Source organism: Pristis pectinata, chromosome 25 (genome assembly GCF_009764475.1).
Source record: "Pristis pectinata isolate sPriPec2 chromosome 25, sPriPec2.1.pri, whole genome shotgun sequence".
Classification (NCBI taxonomy): domain Eukaryota; kingdom Metazoa; phylum Chordata; class Chondrichthyes; order Rhinopristiformes; family Pristidae; genus Pristis; species Pristis pectinata.
Genome location: NC_067429.1, coordinates 32,565,770 through 32,583,879, shown reverse-complemented (window position 1 = coordinate 32,583,879; position 18,110 = coordinate 32,565,770). Strand labels below are relative to the sequence as shown.

The 18,110-nt window shown below is 49.4% G+C and overlaps 2 protein-coding genes across 3 annotated transcripts in view; both read left to right on the top strand.

Annotated features, from left to right (window-relative positions):
- rnf113a (ring finger protein 113A) overlaps positions 1-12,955 on the top strand; it is a 62,310-nt gene extending 49,355 nt beyond the window's left edge. The window contains 2 exon segments of the mRNA XM_052038706.1: positions 2,436-2,542; positions 12,814-12,955. Of these exon segments, the coding sequence (XP_051894666.1) occupies positions 2,436-2,542; positions 12,814-12,899 (193 nt within the window). The 3' untranslated portion in view covers positions 12,900-12,955.
- ndufa3 (NADH:ubiquinone oxidoreductase subunit A3) overlaps positions 1-17,659 on the top strand; it is a 36,121-nt gene extending 18,462 nt beyond the window's left edge. Inside the window, exons 1-4 of one of the 2 annotated variants that reach the window (XM_052038707.1) lie at positions 14,944-15,032; positions 15,984-16,058; positions 16,254-16,331; positions 17,478-17,659. In XM_052038707.1, coding sequence (XP_051894667.1) covers positions 15,017-15,032; positions 15,984-16,058; positions 16,254-16,331; positions 17,478-17,569 — 261 coding nt within the window. In that variant the 5' untranslated portion in view covers positions 14,944-15,016 and the 3' untranslated portion in view covers positions 17,570-17,659. Of the gene's footprint in view, positions 1-14,943; positions 15,033-15,983; positions 16,059-16,253; positions 16,332-17,477 lie in introns of those variants that run through there. The other variant, XM_052038708.1, reaches the window with a different exon arrangement.
- Positions 17,660-18,110: the final 451 nt, after the last annotated feature.

Sequence of the window (18,110 nt, the reverse complement as noted above, 5' to 3'; positions counted from 1 at the left end):
AATCGAGAACTAGAGGGCATAGGTTTAAGGTGAGAGGGAAGAGATTTAATAGGAACTTGATGGGCAATTTTTTTTTACACAGGGTGGTCAGGAAATGGAACGAGCTGCCAGAGGAAGTGGTTGAGGCAGGGACAATAACAACTTTTAAAAGACAATTGGACAGGTAGGATAGGAGGGGTTTAGAGGTATATGAGACTAGCTTGGATGGGCATCTTGGTCAGCATGGACCAGTTGGGCCGAAGGGCCTGTTTCTATGTTGTAAGACATGATATTTGGTCCTGAACATTGCAACGTGCCCAGATGAGATTCGAGCACTGTTCCTTAGGTTTACCTCAAACTTCTTTGAAACAGTGCCGACTTTCATCACTTCCTTTATTTAGAATTCAAAATCCTCGTCTCCATCTTAATGAAGAATTCTACCACGTTATGGTTGCTCTTCCCCAAGGGACGCCACACAACAAGACTGTTTATTAATGCTTTCTCATTGCACAGTAGCCAGCTCACATGGCCCACTGTCTAATTGATACCTCAACATCTTGGTCCTTGAAGCATCCCAAGGGAACTCCAGATAATCCTCTGCAGTGATATTGCTAATTTGGTTTGCCTCGTCTGTGTGTGGATTGAAGTCACCCATAATAGACTTGCACCTTATTTAATACTACTGTTTAATACTACTGTTTGGGGGTCTATATAAAACCACAAACACTTTCCACCCTGTGATTTTTCTTGGCTCCACCCATACAGATTCTATATCAGGATTATAGATAAATATAGCACAGAAATGGGCCCTTCAGCCCACCATGTTAACCATCAAGCACTCCTCTCTACTGATCCTATTTATTAGTACTTGATCTATAACCTTCTATGCCTTGGCAATTTAAGTGTTTGTCTAGATACTTGTTAATTGTTGTGAGAGTCTCTGCCTCCACTGCCCCCTCAGACAGTGTGTTCCAAATTCCAACCACCCTCTGGATGAAAAAATCCTCATATCCCCTCTGAACCCCTTATCCCTTTAAGCTGTGTGCTCTAGTTTCAGGCAAGGCGATCTCAGAGCCCACAACCGCATTGATTCCCTCTTTTTACTGGCAAGACTATTCCATCTCCTTTCCCTTTTAGCCTGTCCTCCTCGAACACTGAATGCCCCTGAATTCAGTTCCCATCCCTGGTCCTGCAGCCTTGTCTTTGTAATTGACCCACTGTGCACTGAAAAAAGGAGCACAGCAAACTTGTCTCCCAATCTGCATTTGCCGTATGAGGAGCATTTGAGTAGATTGGGATATATTCTCCAGGAGATCGCATCAATACTTACAAAATTGTTAAAGCATTTGATGAGCTAAATGTGGGAGGATGTGTCCCCGGATTAAGGAATCTAGGACCAGGCAGCATAGTTTGAGAATAAAGGTTGGGCCATTTAAGAGTGAAATCAGGAGACATTTGTGCACTCAATGGATGGTGAACCTTTGGCATTCTTTACCCCGGAGGGCTGATGCTCAGTCACTGTGTACATCCAAAAGCCAAGATCAATAGGAGTTGAGGGGTGTAGGGATAGTACTGGAAAATGGTGTTGAGGTGGAAGGTCAGCCATGATCTTGGTGAGTGGTGGAGCAGACTCTGTGGCTGCTCCTGTTTCTTATATTGGTATGGTCATGTTAGGAAACTGTGATCTTCTTGTACTGTGACAGAGGAGTCTCAGTCCTGGTTGTGTTTGGAAAAAGAACAGCTTTGCAATGGTTTGTTCTGAATCCTCAGAGTATCAGTTAAAGATTGAATGCAGTTCCACGCTTAATAAAAGCAAGTTTATAGCATGAATAACCAATTGTTATCATCCCACCATTATGGTGATAGATAAGTGTACATCAGAGCAACAAATTTAACCTCTTTAAAAGTGATTAAACCAATCTTGGGTTTGGGTCTAAGATTAGGCATACCTGTCGATATTTATAGTCAATTGATTTTCTCAAATATACCCAGTTTTATGGAGGTCTAGTTCTAATGGTCAACTGGGAAACAGCTCTTGACTAATTGAAGAGTCGATCAAAATCAAATGTCACCTAAACTGATCTTTGGGAGACTGCTTTGGTTAACCAGCTACTGCTATGTTTGGGAAATGTTCCACTCTCAGTTCATCAGAGCACAGTTCAACGCTTTTGGGGAATTTCAGCAGAGTTGGGTGGCTTCTCACAACCGTGTGCTTTAATTTGCAGATGATGAGAACTATGAAGTGAGCAGTGATGAGGATGCCCTGCCCTTTAAGTGTTTCATCTGCAGGGCCTCCTTCACCAACCCAGTGATGACAAAGTGAGTAGGTTTGTTGGAAAAAGGCCACAAGTTCTTCGCATTATTTATCCAGAAATGTGGTTGCTATTATATAAAAAAAATCTTGCAGTCTTTATGAGATGTCCCTGATACTTAACCAGCTACATGTTCTTCCACAGGTGTAAGCACTATTTCTGTGAAAGTTGTGCCTTGCAGCATTACCGTAAATCTAAACGTTGTTATGTGTGTAACGAGCAGACCAATGGGGTCTTCAATCCAGCCAAAGGTAAGTGCCTTTACTGTCAGTGGCTTTCCTGTTTAAAGGTAGCAATCAGCACAGAAACTCCACATTCATACTTTGAAGAGAACTTGCTGTGCAATTTCCCTGTCTCTTTAGCACCATTCAACATACTTAGTGCATCATTACCTATTCTTAGTTCCACTGAGATGGTGAATTTGCACAAAGTGAATAGCTTGCTGGATCCTATGAGAGCAATTTAGTCCCCTGAGTTAATGTGAGACTGGAGTTGTGTGTAGATGCAGTTGGTGAGGCGGGCAGGTTTTCATCACTAACAGCATGTGGTCACTTTTATTGATGCAAGTTTTATACGTCCAGGATTTTAGAAGCTGAATCCAAATTTTCAAACTGCCTTGCTGGTATTTAAATGTGTGACCTCAGGATTATTAGCACAGGTCTCTGAGTTGCTCGTATGATGATGTTGGTTACCCGATACTATTTTGTGTTGTGCTGTAGTCAACATTATAGGATACTGAGTCCCATATGTAGTGAGCGGGAATGGTAGGGAGCATTCACCAGAGTTCTAGTGCACATCACTGATCCCATTGTTGGCCATAGTTGCCAAACGAGCTGTTGTTCCCCTAATATAGATGCATGGCACAGTTGTTGAGTGGAATTTATAAATATGTTTAATCCTCCTGACTTGTTGCCCAGGACAGTGTGAGGATTCGTATCAGAAACAGAAGAGGCTTAAATAAATCTTTCTTCTCCAGAAATTGTGGAGGAATGTAGAACACAAGTATTGTTAAGTCCTAATAAAGGAAGTTGTCACTGTAGAACTTCCAAGAGGCCACTTGGAGACACAAGAGATGGCAGATGCTGAATCTGAAGCAACACACAAGCTGCTGGAGGAACTCAGCGGGTCAGGCAGCATCTGTGGAGGGAAATGGACAGTCGATGTTTCGGGTAGAGACCCTTGTGGGCGGAAAGATAGAGGGGAGATGGCCAGAATAAAACAAGTGAGGTGAACAGGTGGAGCAAGAGCTGGTGGGTGATAGGGTGGATCTGGGTGGGGGGGGGGGTGGGAACAGTGACAGAGGCCGGGAGGTGAGAGGTGGGGGTGACACGGCTGCAGATGGTGGGATCTGATGGGAGAGGAAGGTGGAGCTTGGAACCTGGGGAGGGCAGGTGGGAACAGTGGTGGGGAGGGGACCCAGTGGGAGGGATGTGTGGGTGATGGACGGATGGAGTGGGTTGAGGAGGGGAAAGAGACAGGGTGATGGGGGCTGGAGTGGGTGGTGGGTGGTTGGGGAACTGGGTAGATGAGGAGGAGAGAGTAAAGGGACAGAGAGGGAGCAGTTCACCTGAAACTAGAGAACTCAGTGTTCATGCCGTTTGAGTGTAGACAACCCAGGGGGAATATGAGGTGCTGTTCCTCTAGTTGGTGTTTAGCCTCATCCCAGCATTGGAGGAGGCTGAGGACAGACGGGTCAGTGTGAGAATGGGGAGGAGAATTAAAATGGTTGGCAACCAGGAGATCCAGATGCTCAGTTTGCGCCTGGTCTCACCGATGTAGAGAAGATCATATCGAGAGCACCAGATGCAATAAACAGGGTCAGGGGATGTGCATGTGAATGCCTGCCTCACCTGGAAGGTCAGGTTAGGGCCTGGGTGGTGGTGAGGGAGGAGCTGTAGGGACAGGTGTTACACTTGCGATTACAGGGGAGAGTGCCTGGGGAGGGTGAGCGGACAAGGGAGTTGCAAAGAGAGTGATCCCTGCGGAAAGATGGGGTGGGGGGGTGTGGTTGGGATCCCATTTGTAGATGACAGAAGTTGCGAAGAATGGTATGTTGGATGCATAGGCTGGTGGGGTGGTAGGTGAGGACCGGGGAACTCTATCCCTGTTCTGTCAGCAGATTAGGAAATGTGCAATGGATAACTTGTAAACAATAAAGAATATAGATGGAGAATAAACTGGCAAATATAAAACTAGACAACAAGAATTTCTACAAGTCTATGTAAAGGAAGGTGATGCTAATGAGGGTCCCTTAGAGGATGAGACCAGGGAATTAATAATAAAAAATAGGGGAAATGGCAGAGGCTTTGAGCAAATATTTTATATTTGTCTGTACTAAAACCTTCCTGATTAAAGCAGAACATCAGGGAACAAGTGGGCCGGGAGCTTGGAATTTAAAACAACTGCAATCACTGGAGGAAGTTATTTGGCAAGCTGACGGGACTGAAGGCTGACAAGTCCCCAGGACCAGATGGCCACATTCTGCGGTCTAAAAAGAGTGGCTGCGGAGATGGTGAATGCGTTGGTGTGACTGGATATCAGAAAGGTCCCAGCAGATTGAAAAAAGATTGAAAGATTGAGACAGAAAGTAGGAAACCTATCTTCATGGCGTCTATAATGACAGATGTATTAAGAGGACATCTGGAAAATCAGAATGCAAACGAGTAGAGTCACCATGAAAATTGTGGTGACACACTTACTTGAATTCCTTGAAGTAACAAGTAGGTTGGGTAAAAAGGAACCAGTAGGTAGTATATTTGGATTTGATAGGGATGCCACGTAAAACATTGTTGCAGAAAATGAGAGCTCAGGGTGGAAAGCTCAAACTAGAGGGCATAGGTTTAAGGTGAGGGGGACAAGATTGAAGGAGATTTGTGATGCAAGTTTTTTACACAGAGAACGGTGGGTGCCTGGAACATGCTGTCAGGGGAGGTGGTGGAAGTAGATCATTTAAGTAGCAACAGAGCAACAGTTAAGAGGCATTTAGACAGACACACGAACAGGCAGGGAATGGAGGGATCTGGACCAAAAAGCAAACTGCTGGAGGAACTCAGCGGGTCAGGCAGCATCTGTGGAGGGAAATGGACAGTCGAGGTTTCAGGTTGAGACTGTGCGTCTGGACAGTGGAGGGATACAGACCATGTGTAGGCAGATGGGATTGGTTTAGGTTGGCATCATGGTCGGCACAGACATGGTGGGCTGAAGGGCCTGTTCCATTGCTGTACTGTTCTGTGTTCACTGGACATGATATATCAACACGGATAGAGAATTGGCAAATTATTAAAAATCGTGAGTGGGATAATTGGGTCATTTTCGGTTTGGTTAGCTGTAAAAGGGCTTCATTGGCAAGTCCACAGTTTCTTGCACATCCTTGTTGCTCTTGAGAAGTTGGTGAGCCGCCTCCTTGATTCACTGAAGTCCTCTGCTGAAGGTGCTCCTGTGGTGCTTTCGAGGAGATTTCCAGGATTTGGACCCAGCAACAATGTAGAAATGGCAGTATACATCCAAGTCGCAATGATGTGGGACTTGGATGGGAACGTGCAAGTTGAATGCTGTTCCCTGAACCTGTTGATGTGTCCTTGCTTGTAGTGGAGGTTTTGGGTATGATAAGTGCTGATCTAGGCAGGTTACTTGGTTGTGTTTTGTGGTGGGGTAAAGTTATGGGACAAATAACACGGATAAAAGGTCACTGACATAAAATGGTAACTCTGTTTCTCTCTCCACTGAGGATGCCTGACCTGCTGAGTGTTTTCAGCACTTTGCAAATGCTGAAAATCTGAAATAAAAAATTTTTAATTTTCAGTGACCAAGAGGCCTAGACTAATAATCTAGTTCAAATCCCACTTAGGGGAGCTGTGGAATTTAAACTCAGTTAATCATCTGGAATTTAAAAAAGAACAGCCCATCTTGGTAATGATGATCCTGAAACTCCTGGATTGTTACATAATGCAGTAATGTCCTTACCCGATCTACCTTAGACTCCAGATCCACAACTTTGTGGTTGACAATTAAAAGTCTTGTGAAAGTCAGTCGGTTCAGTGGCAATGAGGGTGCACAAAATGCTGGCCTTGCCAGTGATGACCGGATCCAAAGAAATGAAGGAATTTTAAAAACATATTGTGGTGGGGGAGTGAATGTTTATGTTGATAAATTGTTTGTCCTGAATGGTATTGAAGTCCTTGAGTGTTTTTAAAAAAAAAATCAAGAAAACTGCTGATACTGGAAATCAGAAATAAAAGCAGCAAATGCTGGAAACACTCAGCAGGTCAGTCAGGATCCGTGGAAAGGGTACGGAAATAACAATTCAGGATGAAGATTCTTCAGAACTGGGAAAGAGAGAACAAAGTGCAAAGAAGGTCTGGGAGGAATGGATAGGATAAAGGGAATTCCTTTGATGTGAGGCCAGTGTTGCCATTGCTGAGGTCTCTCAGGCGCTGGGTTGATGCTGGCAGCTAGAAAGAGAGGAAATAGATAAAAAGTGTGAAATGAGGACAGTTATACAAATAAAGGAAGGTGAGGTGCTGTTCCTCAATCTCAGAACTCCCTGTTGCCTGATTTATTCACCATCCCACTCTGGCCTATCGGTCTGTGGCCTTCTAAGCTCTGAAAACAAGCAAGCTTGAGGGAACAGCAAGGTATCTTCTGCCTGGGCGCATTATAGCCTTCCAGAATGGATAATAGTTCAACAACTTCAGGTAACTTGACTTCTCTGTCTGCATGAGAACTGGCCAATTCTGTTGTAAGTCATCTATCTGTGATTTTGGTTTTTTTCCTGTGTGAGCCAGGCATGTTCTGCAGCCCTGTCTTTGCAACTTTGCTGTCGAGCAGCTCTCACTTCACAGCTTTTGTTCATTTCCTCTCTCCAGCTGTCCCCATTAACACATTGATCGGAATACCCTCTCCCTAGTTGAATGTATAGAATGCCTTGGGATTCTCTTTAATCCTACTTGCCAAGGACTTTTCATGGCCCCTCCTGGCTCTCCTAATTCCCTCCTTGAGTTCTTTTCTAGCTTATTTTTTATAATCCTCAAGGGCCCTGTTTGATTTTAGCTTCCTAAACCTTACAAACGCTTCCTTTTTCTTCTTGACTAAATTCACCACCTCTCTCGACATCCAAGGTTCCCTCACCCTGCCATCCTTGTCCTTTCTTCTTACTGGAACAACCCTGTCCTGTACTCTGTGCAGTTGGTCTTTAAACACCCTCTATGTGTCAGATGTGGACTTGCCCTGAAACAGCTGTTCCCAATTAACTCTCCCTAGTTCCTGCTTAAAACTCTCATAATTTGCCCTGCTCTAATTTAATACCCTCCCGCAAGTTTCATACTTATTCATAGCTTTCTTAAAACTTAAGGAGTTGTGGTCACTGTTTCCTGAATGTTCTGCCACTGAAAGGTCAGTCACTTGGCCAGGCTCATTTCCCAACCCCAGGTCTACTACGGCCCCTCCTCTCATTGGACTATCCACATATTGATTTAAGAAACCCACCTAACAACTTCTGCCCTGTTTAAACCTCTTGCACTAAGGAGGTCCCAGTCTATATTGAGGAAGTTGAAGTCACCCATGACAACAACCCTGTTGTTTTTACACCTCTAATCTGCCTGCATATCTGTTCCGCAATGTCCCAGTGGCTATTGGGGGGTCTGTAGTATAATGCCATCAGAGTGATTGCACCTTTCTTATTTTTGAGTTCTCCCCACATAGACTCAGTGGATGAGCCTCCATCATGTCCCCTCTGAGTGCAGCTGTGACATTGTCCCTGATTAATGGTGCAAACCCCCCCCCCCTTTTTTTTTACCTCCCTCTTTTTTTCTAAATCATTGAAACATTAAGCATCCATTCCTGTCCCTCTCTCGATGGCCACAATGTTATAGTTCCATGTTCCAATCATCACCCTTACCCCTCGTACTCCTGACATTAAAATAAACACACTTCAACCTGTCTGTCCCATCGTGTCCATTACCCTGTCTGTCCTTGTCTACTTACTGGCCATGACATTTACCTTCCTTTTGATCTGTCCATTACTGACCTGATGCTCTAGTTCCCACCCCCTGCCTAATTCATTTAAACCCTCCCGAGTAGCACCATCGAACCTCTCGGCCAGGATACTGGTTCTCCTCCAATGAAGGTGCAACCCGTCCTTCTTGTACTGGTTGCTCCTGCCCCAGAAGAGGTTCCAGTGATCCAAGGGCCTGAATCCCTTCCCCCGCACCAGTTCCTCAGCCACACACTCACCTGGCCTGTCCTACTCCTGCCCTGACCGGCACGTGGCACCGGGACTGATCCAGAAATTATTACCTTTTGAGGTCCTGTTTTTCAGCCTCTTTGCTACCTGCCTATACTCTCTGCACCGGACCTCATCCCCCTTTCTAACGATGTGTTAGCAGATCGTTGACAGCCAGATCTGGCACCGAGCTGGGTGTAAATAGTTGGGACAAAGCAGATGCTGGAAATCTGAAACACCACCAAATACTCAACAGGTCAGGCAGCAGCTGCGGGAAGAGAAACAGAATTAATGTTTGAGATAGGTGACTTCTAATCAGAACCAATTGCCAATATTTTCTGTCGAAATTCTAAATAACTGGGAATTTAAAAGAGCAGTGGACAGTTTTAAGAGAATTTTCGAGAGGCAGACTGGAGAAATGTAGTTTGGAGAGGGAATGGAGGGATTGCCTTCCGGCGATGGTGGTGCTGACATCAGGACACTGGCCATGAACATGGGTGAGATTTGGGGAGAAAATTACTTCAGGAGAGAGAAGAAGAATTGATAACCAGCAGGAATCACCTGGGCAGCACCGTGCACAACAGGGAGAGCTGCTACCTCAGCACCAGCCCCCCAGCTTCCATGCTGACCCTGGGTGCTGCCTGCATGGAGTTCGCACGTTCTCCCTGTGGCCACCTGGGTTTCCTCCCACGTCCCAAAGACAAGGGGGTTGGTGGGTTAATTGGCTGCTATAAGTTACCCCTTGTGTGCAGCTGAGTGGTAAAATCTGGGAGGAATTGCTGAAAGGGTGCGGAGAATGAAAAATGGAATTAATGTAGGATCAGTGGTCGGCACAGACTCAGTGGGCCGAAGGGCCTGTTTCCGTGCTCTGTGTCTCTGACAATGAGGAGGTGCTGATCAGGTGTGCCCTGATTTCTGTGGTGGGCAGAGATTGGACCAACTGCCTGTTTTCACTGGTGAGTGGGAGGAGATCTCATTAAATGCTCAGTATTGTGAGAGGTTTGACAGTCTGGATATGGGGAGGGTGTGTGCCCTGACTCGGGTCTGGAACCAGGTTCCTGGTCTCGGGATGTGGGGAACTCGAGTGCCGTTTCTCCTGCCTTGCTCACTGGCCCTCCAGCACGGCCACTTTTATTTCAGGTTTCTGACAACAGTGGTATTTTGCTTTTGTACAGCATGTCTTGTGTCCACTACATCTCCACTTGTGGTTTGGGCAATACAGCTCTTCAAAGGTGCTGTAAGACGAGTAAAAAAAAAACTTTAAGAATATTTAAACTGTGTTACTCTCCAAAACTGTTGTTACCCTCTGCTCATAGAACTCTTCATTTGAAATTGTGTAGTAACAAAAGAAAGACTTTCAGTTGTGTACAACGGGCACCTGGCGGTGCTTGGGATGTGTTCCCAGTAAGTGAGGGCACTGGAATCGTCAGTAAAGTTTATAGACAGATCTGTTACTGATGGCGCTGGTGTCCTGGCAGCTGGGCTGAGGGCTTGCCCTCCTCTGGCACTCCTGCGCCAATGAAACACTTCACGTGATCTCATCAACATTTGGTATGGAGTGAGCCACTGAGCACACAGGCTTCCTGCAGAGTCTGTGGTTGGGCAGGCAGGGGCTAGCTGCTCAGTACGGGGATGTGGAGCTCTGGGCTGCGTCCTGACCAGCACGATGGGTGTGGGCCATTATCGCCTCTTGCTTCACTTCCTGGTGGATGTTGGTGTCTCCCCTCTCTTTGGGTGCACAGTTCTCCCCAGTCTGGAGATCAGTGTAAGGTGCCAAGTTCAATGCTGGAATACATCTCCCTCCTGATATATGATGTGTGTCTCAGAACTAGTTTGTGTTGTAAGTCTGTCCTTCCCACTGGTCATTGATCCAGAAAGTCCCATGTCCTGTTACTTGGTGAAATCGTGGTTACTGAGAGGCTCTGGGGATATTGCCAGCTTACCTGGATTTGAAACATCTTTCTATCCGTCTCCTACTCTGAGCTGTACATTACAAAACCTACCTGGGGACAAGCTGCTTTAGGTATGGCCGTGTGTACTGAAGAAGGATTAATAAGTGATCTTGTGGTTAAAGATTGCCAAGGAAGAAGTGACACAACGTGGTAGCAGTTTGAGGGAGAACACCCCAGGTCCAACACTAGTGTCTTCAACGGTGTCATAAGGGTCTTTGTGCCTATTTCCAGTCCACTCTTGACAATTCCACCTTCATATCATTGCAAAGCTGGGTCAGTGGATGAGCAGAGGCCAGGGTCACACCCTTGGGTTAAGGGGTCAGCTCTTGAGATGAGGAGAAACTTCTTCACTCAGAAAGTGCTGAGTGCTTGGAATTCTCTATCCCAAAGACTCAATCACTGAGTTAATTCCAAACACACATCAATTGCTGGATGCTAAATGATTGAGGGACATAGAACAGCACAGAAACAGGCCCACCATGTCTGTGCTGCTGGACATGATGCCAAATTAAGCTAATCCCATCTGCCTGCACATGGTCCATGCCCCTCCATTCCCTGCCTGTTCATGTGTCTGTCTAATGGCCTCTTAAACGTCTGTTGTATCTGCTTCCACCACCTCCCCTGTCAGCGTGTGTGTGAGAGAAAAATCTTGCCTCATAAATCACCTTCAAACTTTCCCCCTCTCACCTTAAACCGATGCCCTCTACTGCTTGACATTTCCTCCCTGAGAAATCGACTCTGACTGCCTACCCTATCTCTGCCTCTCAGAACTTTATAAACTTCTATCAGGTCTCCCCTCAGCCTCCACCGCTCCAGAGAGAACAACCCAGGTCTGTCCAACCTCTGAACTGCACACAGTACTCCAAATGTGGTGTAATCAAGGTTGCAACATAATTTACAACTTTTATTCTCAATGCCCAAACCGATGAAGGCAAGTGCTTCACCACCCTACTTACTTGTGCTGCCACTTTCAGGGAGCTATGGACTTGCAGCCCAAGTCCCCTCTATACACCAGCGCTGTTGAGGGTCCTGCCATTTACTGTGTAATTTCCCCTTACATTTGATCTTCCAAAGTGCAAAACCTCACACTAGCCCAGATTAAACTCCATCTGCCACTTCTCCGCCCATATCCGTAACTGAGCGATATCCTTGGATGTGGGATGGTGCAAGGAGATGTCGGGAGATGTTGGTCATGTGGTGGACAGTGTCTAAGGTTACAACGGGATCAGGTGGGCAAAGGAATGGCGGATGGACTTTAACTCCAACAAGGAATTTAACTTTTAAATTTAGGTGGTATCGTAGACAGTGAAGGTGGTTATCAAAAATTACAGGGGGATTAAGTGAACTGAGGATTATACTGATTGTGGGTTGAGGAATAGCAATGGCTTTTGATTCCGCTAAGTGTGAGGCATTGCTCAAACCAGGGTAGGGCTTGTACAGTGAATGGTCAGGCCCTGGGGAGTGTTGTGGAACAGAGGCACCAGGAGTACAGGTACATAGTTTGCTGAAGTGGTGTCATGGGGTGGTGAAGGAGTACGGACACCGTGTTACAACTGTACAGGTAGTTGGTGAGATTGCACTTGGAGTATTGTTTGCTGTTCTCGTCTCCCTGCTATAGGAAAGGTGTCGTTAACCTGGAACGGTTTCAGTAAAGGTTCACGAGGATGTTACCCGGACTGGAGCACTGCAGTGGTGAGGAGAAATAGGCAAATGGAACTAGTTTAAAGGGGAGTCTTGGTCGGCAAGGCCCAGTTGGGCCAAAGGGCCTGTTTCTCTGCTGTATGACCCTATGGCTCTATGAGAGGCTGAGAGTGTTTTCCCTGAAGTGAAAGAGACCCGAGGGGTGACCTTACAGAGGTTCATAAAACCATGAGGGGCAGAGAAAAGGTGGGTGGTCACGGTCTTTTTCCCAGGGTAGGTGAGTCTAAAACTTAGAGGACACAGGTTTAAGGTGAGAGGGGAGAGATTTAAAGGGGACCTGAGGGGCAAGTTTTTCACACACAGGGTGGTGGGTGTGTGGGACGAGCTGCCAGAGGAAGTGGTAGAGGTGGGTAAAATTAGAACATTTAAAAGGCACTTGAACAGGTACATGGATAGGAATGGTTTAGAGGGACATGGGCCAAATGTGGGCAAATAGGACTAGCTCAGGTAGGCACCTTGGTCGGCATCGATGAGTTGGGCTGAATGGCCTGTTTCTGTGCTGTATAACTCTAACTCTATGATCTTGATGAATGGAGGAGCAGACACAAGAGTGAATGGCCCACTGCTGTTGTCATTTCCGGTGCTGATGTACCCAGTGCCTGCAGTGATGATTTGGGAGGTGTGTAATGCAATTTTCTTTATGTTTCAGAACTGATAGCAAAGATGAAGAAGCACAAAGCAGAGACCGAGTCAGATCACTCCAACACAGCAGGCGAGCTGGATCACACCGAGTGATGTCCTCAGCCCAACCTCCGGTTTTGTTTAGTAAAATAAACTTGTTTTAGAAATAATTTTGTGCTTCCTTGTAGCTGTCAGCTCTTTAATTTCTACGCTTAGTTTTAACCATCCCTGAGTCATTGTGTTTGGACAGTTTGTGCAGCTGAAGACTCGAGCCTGGAACTGTGGGAAGGACCGGCCAGTATGTTCACCACTTGCTTTGTTAGTAGGAGTGGCACAAATAAGGTGGTCCTGGTGCTGGGTCAGGTCCCAGTAATCAGCCCCCAAGTCATAGTCCCAGCACAGAAACAGGCCCTTCGGCCCAACGCATCCATGCTGACCAAGTTGCGCATCTAAGCTAGTCCCATTTGCCTGCGTCTGGCCCATGTCCCTCTAAACTTTTCCTATCCGTGGACCTGTCCAAGTGCCTCTTAAGTGACTTCCACACTGCCCTCCTTCACGTGGTCCATCTCTGACCCCTCTCTCCCCTTTCCATCTCAGGAGACGGATTATCCACCGACATCTGCTACAAACCCACAGTTACCTTGTGTATATCTCCACCCACCCTGTCACTTGCAAGGGCACCATTCCCTTCTGTCAGATGGGAATGGTGATGTCCTTTTTAAGAAAATGGGGCACCCCCCCGCCCCCACTGTTACTGATGGAGCCCTCACCCAGAGGTCCTCTGTTTCCTGCATTTCTGTCCTTTTACCCCATTTCTACCACCCCCACCCCCATCCCAGGCAGTTCTCCTGGTCCTCGCCTACCACCACACCAACCTATGCATCCAACACATCATTCTTCACAACTACCGCCCGCTACAACAGGATCCCACCACCAACTCATCTACCTTCCCTTCCCCCCCCCCCCCCCCCCCCCCCCCCCACAAAACCTTCCCACAGGGATCACTCTCTCTCTGTGACTCCCTTGTCTACTCATCCCTCCTCAGGCAGGTGTAACACCTGCCCCTACACCACCTTCCTCACCACCACCCAGGGCCCCAAACAGCCCTTCCAGGTCAGGCAGTCTTTCACATGCGAAGTGGGAGAGGGATGGAGAATTGAAACAGCAAACAACAGGGAGCTCTGAGACACTCTTGAAGACTGATTATGTGCTGCATAAAGCAATCACCTAATTTGCATTTGTTTCTCCAGTGGCGAGCAGACCACACAGTGAACACGTTGGCAGTACACAAGAAAGGGGAGAGATATTACATCTCCCTGCAGTTGCATGGAGAAGTGTGGGTGGGGACAGAACGGTGGACCTGGGAATCATGAAGGCAATAGTCCCTTTGAAACAATGAGGGGAAGAGAGGGGACGGTGTGTCTGGCGGTGGAATCTTCATGCAGCTGGCAGAAATTGTGAAGGATGAGGTGGTGTGATGGAAGATGAGGACCTATCCAGGGGTGAGAGCGCTGGTGAAGGAGATAGATGAGATGTGGTCAAGGTCTCTGAACGTGGCAACACAAGCAGACAGGGTGGTAAAGGAGGCGTACGGCATAGTTGCCTTCATCGGTCAGGGCACCGAGTATAAAAGTTGGTGAAACAGGCTGCAGCTTTGTGCAGCTTTGGTCGGGCTGCATCGGGAGTGTGGTGTTCAGTTCTGGTCGCCCCGTTCCGGGAGGATGTGGAGACTGTGCACAGGGTGCAGGAGGGGTTCACCGGGACGCTGCCTGGGTGACAGGGCAGGAGGGGTTGGACAAGGTTGGGTTGTGCTCTCCGGAGCGGCGGGGCTGAGGGCAGACCTGCCCCAGAGGCAGGGACAGAGCGGACAGCCGGTAGAGGCAGGAACGATGGAGGGGTTCAGAGGGCAGGGGCGGGGCTGAGGGGGGGAGGGGCGGGGAGGGGGTGGGTCTGAGGGGGGGAGGGGGGAGGGGCGGGGCTGAGAGGGGGAGGGGGCGGGGCTGAGGGGGGAACAGACGGGCCGCAGGGTCACGTGTCACGGCACCAACCGGCTGTGCTGAGGCAGGGGCGGGGCCTTCTAGGTGACGTCATGATAGAGGCGGTGCTTCGCGGCGGCGCCTGCGCGGAGACGTCACGGGGAGAGGCGCGGTCTGAACGCTGATCTCGGGGCAGGCTCGTCGTATTGACGTCACGGACTAGGGGCGGGGTCTGCGCGGTGACGTTCCAGGAAGATGGCGGGTGTGCGGAGTGAGTGAGCCGGTCGGGGGGTCACCGTGAGGTCGGGGGGGGGAGAGGGAGGAGGAGGGGGAGGGGGAGGGGGGAGGGAGGGAGGGAGGAGGGGGGGGAGGGGGGGAGGGGGGAGGGAGGAGGGGGGGAGGGGGGAGGGAGGGGAGGGAGGGAGGGAGGAGGGGGGGGGAGGGGGGGAGGGGGGGGAGGGGGGGGAGGGGGGGGGGAGGGGGGGAGGAGGGGGGGGAGGGGGGAGGGAGGAGGGGGGGAGGGAGGGGGAGGGGGGGAGGGGGAGGGAGGGAGGGGGAGGGGGGGAGGGGGAGGGAGGGAGGGGGAAGGGGAAGAGGAGGGGGGAGGGGAGGGGAGGGGGGGAGGAGGAGGGGGGAGGGGAGGGGGGAGGAGGAGGGGGGAGGGGAGGAGGAGGAGGAGGGGGGAGGGAGGGAGGGGGGGAGGGGAGGGAGGGGGGGAGGGGAGGGGAGGGAGGAGGGGAGGGAGGGGGGGAGGGAGGGGGGGAGGGGAGGGAGGGGGGAAGGGGGGGGGAGGGGAGGGAGGGGGGAAGGGGAGGGGGGGGGGGGAGGGGAGGGGGGAGGGGAGGGGAGGGAGGGGGGGGAGGGGAGGGGAGGGGAGGGGAGGGAGGGGGGGGAGGGGAGGGGAGGGAGGGGGGGAGGGGAGGGAGGGGGGAGGAGGGGGAGGGAGGGGGAGGAGGAGGGGGAGGGAGGGGGAGGGGAGGGGGAAGGGGAGGAGGAGGGGGGAGGGGAGGAGGAGGAGGAGGGGGGAGGGGAGGGGAGGAGGAGGAGGGGGGAGGAGGAGGAGGAGGAGGGGGGAGGAGGAGGAGGGAGGATGGGGGAGGATGGGGGAGGTTGGGTAGGGGAATTGGGAGGGCGTGGCACCTCCCGGGTCTGCAGTGACTCGGTGCGGTGCTTGGGGAGGGGGTGCGGACTGACCTCCCACTGACCCCTGGACTGTGTACAGATGTGGCCGCCCTGCTGAAGAAGGCGTGGGCGAAGGAGCCGGTGATCGTGACCTCGTTCGCCATCGGCATCGTTGGTGAGTGGTGGGAGGGGCTGATGGAGGGAAGGGCTGATGCGGTGATGGCAGAGAGTGTTGGGGGTGAGGGCGCAGAGAGGAGAGGTTTGGAACAGAGGGTGGGGGGAGGTGTAGAGAGGTGGGGGTGGGAGTAGTTAGAGGGGTGGGGGAGGGGGAAAGTGATCAGTGACTAACGTCCATGTGCTCTGGTTTCAGCTCTTCTGACACCACTGCTGAGCCCCTTTACCCAGTATCAGACACGGATGAATCGTGCTGTACCTTTCCAGTACCCAGGTCAGGACTCATTGCAATCAGTGTATGTGTGGGGTATATCCCACACCCCTCACGGTGACCCTCCCGTACACCCCACAACACACAGGTGAATTAGAAGCAGCCAAAGGACATCTAGCTCCTCAAACCTGCTACTGCATGTGGTGCCATGGCAGATCTGAGTGCGAGCTGCACACTCCCGTCCGCCCACAGTGTCCCCTCACCCTCTTGCTTTCCAAAAACCAACTTCCCTCTGCCTCCTTTCCCTTCATTTTTTGAAGAACAGTCCCAAAGTTTCATGGAAAGAAAATATTTTGCCTCATCTCAGTTTTAACCAGGCAACTCCTTACTGTTAAAGTGACCCTAGTTCTAGGTTCTCCCAGATGGGGAATGTTCTCTCCACATCCTCCCAACACCCCTCTGGATCTCGTGTCTATCCGAGCTAGTCACATTTGCCTGTTTTTGGCCCATATCCCTCTAAACCTTTTCTATTCCATGTTCCAGTCCATGGTTGTACCTGTAGTTGTAACCATCTCTAGAGCTTCCTCTGGCAGTTCCTTCCACATACCCACCACCCTCTGTGTGGAAAAAGTTTCCCCACAGAGCCCTTTTAAATCTTTCCTCTCTCACCTTAAAACTGTGCTCTCTAGTTTTAGACTCCCCAACCCTGGCAAAAACACTGTGACCATCTACTCTATCGATGCCCTCTCATGATTTTATAAACCTCTATCAGGTCACCCCTCAGCCTCCTTCACTCCAGGGAAAACAGTCCCTGCCTATCCTCCCTCTCCAAGCCCTCGAGTCCTGGCATCATCCTCAGGAATCTTTTCTGTACACACTCTAGCTTAATCACATCCTTCCTATAGTGCGGCTGCACACAATACTCCAAATGTGACCTTACCAGCTGTCCTCTTTATCCATAGCAAGTTACTTCTTCAAAGAACACCAATAAATTGGTCAAGCTGAATTTCACTTTCACTAAACTATGGTGACTGTCTGATCTCCAGTATAACTGTAACACTGCCACCGCCCACACCCTCACTGTGACACTGATGTACCAGCGTCACCCTAATCCAGCTGATACCCCTCTCAAAATCACTCTGGGGCAATCTGTTGTTTAAGTTTATTCCTCTCCTCTGAGTTACTGCTTTATTGTGTGTTTTCCACCAGTACCTGTCCGGGATGATGGGAATATGCCGGATATTCCTTCGCACCCTTGTGAGAAAATTGGGCCTACCCTCGAGTGGATGAAGAAGCTTTGAGTTGCACATGGAATCAGTTTGTGGTGATTTTTGAAGCTACATATGTGTGTGATTGAGAAACAAAGAAAAATAAAACTGGTGTTCAAAATGCTTTTGAATTTCTTTTGAAAAGCCTGCATCAGGAAAAGCATTAAGGTGGATAAATCCCCAGGGCCTGATGGCATATTATCGCAGAATATTGAAAGAAGTGAGGAGAGGCTTTGACAAGGGAGGCTTTGTGTCCTCCCTGGCAGCAGGTGAGATCCTGGAGGACTGGGGGGTAGCAAATTTTGTGCCTTTGTTCAAAAAGGGAAATAGGGATAATCCAGGTAATTATAGGGCAGTGAGCCTCATGTCAGTGATAGGGAAGCTATTGGAGAGGATACTGAGGGATAGGATTTATGCACATTTGGAAAGTCACGGCCTGCTTAGGGACAGTCAGCATGGGTTTATGTGGGGCATGTCATTGTGAACTTGTGAATTTTTTGCTTGATGAGGAGAAGGCAGTGGATGTCATCTACATGGACTTTAGTGAAGCATTTGATGAGATCCCTCATGGTAG